The sequence below is a fragment of the Zea mays genome, chromosome 5, assembly GCF_902167145.1.
Source record: "Zea mays cultivar B73 chromosome 5, Zm-B73-REFERENCE-NAM-5.0, whole genome shotgun sequence".
In the NCBI taxonomy this organism is placed as follows: domain Eukaryota; kingdom Viridiplantae; phylum Streptophyta; class Magnoliopsida; order Poales; family Poaceae; genus Zea; species Zea mays.
The window spans coordinates 211,134,242-211,143,072 of record NC_050100.1 but is presented as its reverse complement, the minus strand read 5'-3'; the positions used below and the strand labels follow the sequence as shown (position 1 = coordinate 211,143,072).

The 8,831-nt window shown below is 53.0% G+C and overlaps 1 protein-coding gene across 1 annotated transcript; it reads left to right on the top strand.

Moving 5' to 3' along the window:
• The first annotated feature begins 885 nt into the window (after positions 1 to 885).
• LOC100381639 (Delta(12)-fatty-acid desaturase) lies at positions 886 to 2,424 on the top strand. The gene is made up of 2 exons (NM_001174454.1): positions 886 to 982; positions 1,091 to 2,424. Exon 2 carries the CDS (start codon positions 1,095 to 1,097, stop codon positions 2,214 to 2,216), a length of 1,122 nt encoding a protein of 373 aa, NP_001167925.1. The 5' UTR covers positions 886 to 982; positions 1,091 to 1,094; the 3' UTR covers positions 2,217 to 2,424.
• The last annotated feature ends 6,407 nt before the right edge of the window (positions 2,425 to 8,831 follow it).

Here is an 8,831-nt window from a genome sequence, read left to right as displayed (position 1 = left end):
ATCCAGACTACCAGCATGATGAGCATCCAGACACCGCCGAATCATAATAAACTGAACCAGTTAAGTGTGCAATTCTCATTTCTCAAAACATTAACTATATCAGCATTTAAAAAAAAGACATACCTTTGTATAATGACAAAATATATTTCAAAGAATTCCATCACTAGAAGGAAACTTTGTAAAGATCCGGTTAATGGCAGCTTAGCATCACGCCATCACCACACCAGAACCTATAACTCAAAGGCCAAGCCCCTAAAGCTGCAGGTCTCAGAGCCGACCAAAGGCCATCATGCTATCCCTCAGGCCTCAGCTCCGCAAGACGCTTTGGAGACAAGACGACCGCAGTCGGCAAACAGGATAGCACTAGAAACAACAGTCCCAGGTGAGACAACTCTGGGGAGAATGCCATGTATAACTATCTATTGCTAGGCAAGAAGCGAGGGAAGGAACAAACTTACGTATTTTGCACGTGATGTATGACGCACAAAACTAGTGCTTTGAATAAGTACAAATATTAAGATGCACATGGACCTAAGGGTTCAAAGATGTGTTTGATTCTTTTAGTCACCATCTTAAACTTTAGTAAATAAACTTTAATCCCTAATTTTTTTATTCTATGAGGTATTGTTTAGTTATATAGTGTTTGTTTAGTTATAGTGTTTGGTAGTTTACACACTAAAGTGACTTAGCTTTAGTCACTAAAGTGACTTAACTTTAGTCACTAAAGTTTAGGAGGAGGAGTGATGCTGCGTTGTTATATACTCACTTCGCTTTATTTTTAGTTGTCGCTGGATAGTTTAATTTTGCACTATGCAGCGACAACTAACACGAAACGGAGGGAGTATATATTATGTTGCTACCTATAGCTATAGCTAGCTAGTACATGGAAAAGGCCGCGGTAACCGCATCTGCCATTTGCCTGTTTGCTTTGCTCTCTTCCAGGCCAATCCGTAAGTTAGGGATCCAAATCAGTAGCAACTTGGTAGGTTAACTTTTTTATGATATATATGGTAGCTTTTTGATCGATTGATGTCGCCGCAATGTTTTTTTTCTTGAATCTTGCTTGATCATCTGTATTTTGTGTCAGCAGCAAAATGCGTGCCGGTGCCAGGTTGATCGAGAAGGAGCAGCAGGAGCAGCGCGCACCGGTGGAGAAGCCTCCGTTCACCTTGGGTCAGATCAAGAAGGCCATCCCGCCACACTGCTTCGAGCGCTCGGTGCTCAAGTCCTTCTCCTACGTGCTCCGTGACCTCGTCACCGCCGCGGCGCTCCTGTACTTGGCGCTGGTCACCATCCCGGCGCTCCCGAGCCCGCTCCAGTACGCCGCCTGGCCGCTCTACTGGATCGCACAAGGCTGCGTGTGCACCGGCCTGTGGGTCATCGGGCACGAGTGTGGCCACAACGCCTTCTCGGAGTACCCGCTCCTCGACGACATCGTTGGCCTGGTGCTGCACTCGTCGCTGATGGTCCCGTACTTCTCGTGGAAGTACAGCCACCGGCGCCACCACTCCAACATTGGCTCCCTGGAGCGCGACGAGGTGTTTGTGCCCAAGAAGAAGGAAGCGCTGCCGTGGTACACGCCGTACGTGTGCAACAGCCCCGTGGGCCGTCTGCTGCAGATCGTCGTGCAGCTAACCCTCGGGTGGCCACTGTACCTGGCCACCAACGTGTCGGGTCGCCCGTACCCGCGCTTCGCCTGCCACTACGACCCCTACGGCCCGATCTACAGCGACCGGGAGCGCGCCCAGGTCTTCGTCTCGGACGCCGGCGTCGTGGCCGCGTGGTTCGGGCTGTACAAGCTGGCGGCGACGTTCGGGTTCTGGTGGGTGGTGCGCGTCTACGCCGTGCCGCTGGTGATTGTGAACGCGTGGCTGGTGATCGTCACCTTCCTCCAGCACACCCACCCGGCTCTCCCCCGCTACGACTCCAGCGAGTGGGACTGGCTGCGCGGCGCGCTAGCCACCATGGACCGCGACTACGGCGCCCTCAACCGCGTGTTCCACAACATCACCGACACACACGTCGTGCACCATCTCTTGTCCACCGTGCCGCACTACCACGCCGTGGAGGCTACCAAGGCGATCAAGCCCATCCTCGGCGAGTACTATCAGTTCGACCCCACCCCCATCGCCAAGGCGATGTGGCGCGAAGCTAGGGAGTGCATCTACGTCGAGCCCGAGAACGGCAGGGGCATCTTATGGTACAACAAGTTCTAGCCGCGCTTAACTTGATGCGGAACTCAGGACTTAGGTGATCGCCCATACTTTCGCCGGAGAATTGGGAGAAGAAATCAGGAAGAGAGAGTGAGGTAAAAAGAAGTCGTACCGATAGTATATATATGGGCACATAAATGGCTTAGTGCACTGTCATTGCATGCTAGAGCTGCCATCAATAACACCTATAGACAAATAAAAATTTCAATGTAATGTGTCTGTGCCCATGCATGGCTGTGAGCTTTGGTCAGTTCCGAGTTGTTTTTCTTGTCCGCGTTTCAGGGCATATTTGCTTGCTGCAGCCTGCAGCTGTGGTGCATCAAGGCACGTTTGGATGGAACCTTGGGGCTGTTGCATCATTGCATGGGAAAAATGACTGCCGTCATCTGGGAAAAAAACGGAACATATATCGTATACACAAGACTACGCTCGTACACATATACATAAAACTAATTTGGATCATTCATCCAACAGTCTTCGATCGATGTGTTTTAACAAAAACACATTACACTCCTCGCGTTCAGCTACATATTTGCAAAAAAAAAAAAAATCACATCCTCAGTCCAAGATTGTTGGACAAAGGATTCAGCATATATATGGCGGAGCACCCATTATAGCCTACTATGGCTAGAGCCATACCTGAAAATTATGTTTGGTGTAATGGTAAGTGCATACTACTTGCAATCAATAGGTTACAAGTTTGAGTCTTACATGTTGTATCATTTTTTTTTTCTTTTTTATCTTTCTTCAGCCATACCTAATTATTATTCAGTGCTCTGTCACTGCACGAAGTTAGTTGTATGCAGTTACGTTTCCGAGAAAAACAACCGCGCAGTTATATGCGTGCCACCGTCTGGGGAAACGACTATTTAAGTGTTCCATGTAAGACACTCACTAGGTTTTGCGTTTTTACCGGCTCAGGCTACTTCATATATACATGTTATTTGCTTTGAAGTATATATGCATGCCTAACAACTTTGATCTTCATTAACCAGGGCCGGAGCCAAAGGTGGCAAAGTGGGCCATAGCCCCCCTCAATTTTGTACAACCACTTATACCTAATGATTATTTACTGTCAAGTACATGATACATTGAAGCTTTGGATAGCCTAAGACCCTGTTTCAAACCTCTAAAACTAATAGGTAGTTGTGGGGGATAGATATCCCCTGATTCTCATGGAGATACTAAAACATATCACGGGCCACCTGACGGGCTTCCTGCTGAGTCACCCTATGGGATGGGCCAGTACGATGTGACCAACTCAGACGAGCCCGATCCAAGTTGATGAAGACCGACGTCCGAGTTAAGCGTCGTTGAAACACGGATGTGTCGAATGATGCAGTTACAAACACCCGAAGGGCTATGCATTCGCGATAACTCGGACGACTAGGCGATGAAGACTCCGGATATACAGGGATACAATCTGCGACAAAGAAGTAGATAAGCAAGTAGATAGTAATCTTTAGTAATTACCGGTAACGACCGAGTGATACATAGATGTTTACCTTTCCGCGTGCCTCTAATATTTTACGGACTAGAACCAGCCTAATGGAACTGAAGCCTGACACTGAACTTTGGTGTTGGGTAAGCAAACCAATTTGAATGTAGCTACGATGGGTATCGGAAATATGTGTGTTCAAACAATGAAGCGAAAAAGTATCCGGTTGCAGCTTCTTAAACAAGGAACCACGTAAGATTCTATGTTTCTGAATAGTATCAATGTACCATAGCAATGTATGTCTCTGTTATGAAAACGTACGAAAAAGATGTTAAGGTCTTGCATGGTACCTTTCAATTTGATATAACCACGAAACTTAACAACAGACTACTTGAGTCCTAATATTCATTAACAATTACACGTGTATTGTCAAAACAACTTCAATTTTGAGATGATATAATTATTGTTCGGAGAAGTCAACAAGAGTGGTGGTGAGGAGGCCTCAAACTTGCAAGAAATCCCTGTTATTTCCTCTTATATATCTTCCAAACTATTGTGGCCTCAGTCATTTGAATCCACACCATGCACTTACCTGCGGTTGCTGCTCAACCGCTGATGAGGGAGCAGTATGAACAAATAGCACTGCTGATGGTGGGGCAGTAAAGTATGAGCAAGCAGGAGGTGCTTTGGAAAGGGAACCGTAATCATGAAACTAGCATTCAATGATGAAAACCAACTTTTAGAAAGGTCAAGGCTAATAATACATATGTTTGCCGGCTACGTAAACACTTACTCCAACTCTTCCATCAATAGGTTCCTGTTCCTGTTCATGATAGCTTCACCATCTAAACTTTTTAGCCAAGCATCTTCGTCTCCATCAGCTTCACCGGTGGATCTGCTCCACCAAATCTATAGATCTACTTATAGATTCACTAAATTAGTAAAACACCTCAATAGATGCTCCACTAAATCTAAGTTTGGTGGTGTTGAGAAGAAAAAATATCTACGGTATCACTGATTAAGGAGAAAAAATGGTCTGTTATTCTTTCTCATGATTCTTCTCTCTCTCTCCTAGCGATCGAGCAGCGGCGAAGGAACATCGTCCACTGCCCCTTGTCAAACCCCGTGTACGTCGTTGTGGCCCTGCCGGCCTAGCCTGCGCCACCCTTGGTCAGTTGTGCATCCTCCCCTGGTCAGCCGCTCGTGCTTGCCCTGGCCTGGTCCCCTCGCACGCTCGGCCGTGGCAACCTAGATAAAATTTCCCAGTGAGACCATCTTAGCCAAATTGATAGGTGTTGAATTTGAGGGTGCATAATCACACACCAAGGCAACCTAGATAAAATCTTGAGTTCTCCCGCATCATACACTTAACTGCCAAACTGAGACCAAATGAACTCGTATATACTACCGGATCCAGCATCCCTAATTGGAGTAAATAATAAATCAATTACTCGAGGATGCTGAAATATGAAGCAGTGGTCTAGCGGCTGCTGAGGATGCCACGGTGCTCACCACAGCCTGGATTTGTGGGCCGATCCACGGAGATGCACCCAGCCTAGATAGAATACCGGCCCAGAAGAAAACGTGCATTCGGTTAGGCCCCGCAGCCCGCAGGCGACCTACTGCTAGTGGCGGGCTGGCGGCGGTGAAGCTGCTGTCGCGGCAGTCACGGCTCGAACTTGATTATTTTCCCTCATCAAATAATCAGCAACTTTGCAACGCATGAGCAAGCAGGTCTAGTGTCTACGACTCCCGGGCTTGTTCGGTTTGTCCAATCTCTCTCAATCCATTTCTTACAGCTGATCAACTAAAAGGGTCATAACAGATGGGTTTGAGAGCTCGGTCAAGGTGCCTGAGGGCTCGGCCCACGGGCTAGATAGAGAGACTCTCACACGAAAGTGTAAGTCCTTCGAAGATCAGGATTGTCGACGTTTCGAGACCGGGGGTCCCTAGACCGACGAGTGAGTGTCGCCGCGTGCCCCAGCCCAGATGGGTCGAGCGCGAGGGCGAGCGCGAAGGGGGGGAGAGCGAGGCGGCCGGAGACCGGCGTGAGAGAGGTGGGAATCCCGCGGCCTTCGTGTTCGTCCCGCGCCCAGATCGGGTGCGCTTGCAGTAGAGGGTTACAAGCGTCCACGCGGGAGAGGGAAGCGAGTGGCTCTCAAGCGAGCGCTCGTCTCGTCCTCGTCCCCGCGCGGCCAACCCTCTCTAAGAGGGCCCTGGTCCTTCCTTTTATAGGTGTAAGGAGAGGATCCAGGTGTACAATGGGGGGTGTAGCAGAGTGCTACGTGTCTAGCGGAGGAGAGCTAGCGCCCTAAGTACATGCTGTCGTGGCAGCCGGAGAGATTTTGGCACCCAGCTGGTGTGATGTCGTGGCCGTCGGAGGAGCGATGGAGCCTGGCGGAGGGACAGCTGTTGGAGCGGTTGGGTCTTTGCTGACGTCCTCTTGCTTCCGTAAGGGGGCTGAGAGCCTCCGTCGTCATAGAGTATGCGGGGCGCCATCATTGCCTATCTGGCGGAGCTAGCCAGATGTGACGCCGGTCTTGTTCCCTGCAGCCCGAGTCAGCTCGGGGTAGGGTGATGATGGCGCCTCCTGTTGACGTGGCTGGCCTGCGCCCTAGGTTGGGCGATGTGGAGGCTCCTCCGAAGCCGAGGTCAAGTCTGTCTTCCGTGGCCGAGGTCGAGTCCGAACCCCTGGGTCGGGCGAGGCGGAGGTCGTCGGCTAAGGCCAGGGCGGAGTCCGAGCCCTGGGGTTGGGCGAAGCGGAGTTCGTCGTCTTCTGGGGCTGAGCCCGAGTCCGAGCCCTGGGTCGGGCGGAGCGGAGTTCGTCGTCTTCTGGGGCTGAGCCCGAGTCCGAGCCCTGGGTCGGGCGAAGCGGAGTTCGTCGTCTTCCGGGACTTAGCCCGAGTCCGAGCCCTGGGTCGGGCGGAGCGGAGTTCGCCGTCTTTCGGGACTTAGCCCGAGTCCGAGCCCTGGGTCGGGCGGAGCGGAGTTCGCCGTCTTCCAGGACTTAGCCCGAGTCCGAGCCCTGGGTCGGGCGGAGCGGAGTTCGCCGTCTTCTGGGACTTAGCCCGAGTCCGAGCCCTGGGTCGGGCGGAGCGGAGTTTCCTATGGTGCCTTCGGCAGGGCCTGACTGTCTGTCAGTCTCACTCTGTCAAGTGGCACTGCAGTCGGTGTGGCGCAGGCGGCGCTGTCCTTCTGTCAGGCCGGTCAGTGGAGCAGCGAAGTGATGGCGGTCACTTCGGCTCTGCCGGGGGGCGCGCGTCAGGATAAATGTGTCAGGCCACCTTTGCATTAAATGCTCCTACGATTTGGTCGGTCGGTGCGGCGATTTAGTCAGGGTTGCTTCTTAGCGAAGGCAGGGCCTCGGGCGAGCCGGAAATATGTTCGCCGTCGGAGGGGGGCCTCGGGCGAGACGAAAATCCTCCGGGGTCGGCTGCCCTTGTCCGAGGCTAGGCTCGGGCGAGGCGTGATCAAGTCGCTCGAATGGACCGATCCCTGACTTAATCGCACCCATCAGGCCTTAGCAGCTTTATGCTGATGGGGGTTACCAGCTGAGAATTAGGAGTCTTGAGGGTACCCCTAATTATGGTCCCCGACAGTAGCCCCCGAGCCTCGAAGGGAGTGTTAGCACTCGCTTGGAGGCTTTCGTCGCACTTTTTTGCAAGGGGACCAGCCTTTCTCAGTGGCATTTTGTTCCGGTGGGTGCGCGCGAGCGCACCCGCCGGTGTAGCCCCCGAGGCCTCGGAGGAGTGGTTTCACTCCTTCGAGGTCTTAATGCCTTGCGTAATGCTTCGGCTGGTCTGGTTGTTCCCTCATGCGAGCTGGCCGTAGCCCGGGTGTACGGTCGGGGCCCAAGTTCTCGGGCTGGTATGTTGACGCTTTCAACGGTTCGGCCGGAGCCGGGTTTGCGAGAGCAGCCCCCGAGCCTCTGCACAGGGCGAGAGGGCGATCAGGGACAGACTCAGATTTTTTACATACGCCCCTGCGTCGCCTTTCCGCAAGGAGGAGGGGGGAAAGCGCCATGTTGCCCTCGATGGGCGCCGAACATGGTGTCTCCGGTGTGCAAGCGGGTAATCCGAGTGGACGTCCGTGCCCCGTTCGTTAGGGGTCGGCTAGGGGCCCAGAGGCACGCCCAAAAGTACCTGCGGGTGATCTGCCGGACCCGGTTCCCTGGCGACGGGGTCCGAGGGCTCGATGCCTCCCTCTGATGGGATTCCGTTACAAGATCGCTCCCGCTGGTCTCGGAAATGTCCTAGGGTACCTCGGGAGCGCAGCACGAGCCTTGGTTATGTATCGAACGTACCCATGGTCATCCCTCGCTCAGCGTCTGAGGCGGCTGTGAACCCTTCGGGGGCCAGCCTTCGAACCCGTGATCAGTAATGGGCGCGGAGCCCGAGTAGCCTGAGGCGGCCGTGAAACCCTTCGGGGGGCCGGCCTTCGAACCTCTGACCAGTAGTGGGTGTAGGGCCCACGCGATCTGAGGCGGCTGTCGAACCCTTCCGGGGGGCCAGCCTTCGAACCTCTGATCAGTAGGGAGGCTCGGAGCCTGGTTCCTTCACGGGGAAGGATCCTTTTCGGGGTATCCCCCTTTCCCGGTCCCTGTTGCAAGAGAGAGAAAGAGGAAAAAAGGAAAAGGATACGAAATCGAACGACGCGGCGTACCTTTACTGACGCGGTTATTATGGCGAAGGCGAAGCGTCGCCCGCTTCTCCTGCCAGTGGCGCCGCCTGTCCCACCGCGGAGTTAATGCGACGGGGCGAGTGGTTGGCGGGGCGACCGTTGCGCGTGCGCGAGCCGTTCGAGGAACGGAACACGGGCGCGTTGTCTTCACGCCGTGAGGGAGGTTTCCCTCGCTGCCCCCGGATGGGACGTGAGCTTGGCTGACGACGTGACTGCTGCTCCTGCCCGCCTGCCACCGTCATTACTGCCGGCCCATTTTTGGCCGCATTGACCGTCGCGCCAGGCTGGCGCTGCTGGGTCGTGCGCTGGGTCGCCTCGAGCCGCGGTTGAAAGGGAAATGTGCCCTTGGGCCATTTCTAAGTATTTTGGTGATTTAGTGTCTAACACAAGTGCCTAAGTGTAAAAAGGTGGACAAAGTACAAATCAAGGATAAAGGTATGTTTCTCAGACTTAGTACATTGTTTTATGGACTAATGTATTGTGTCTAAGTTCTGGAAACA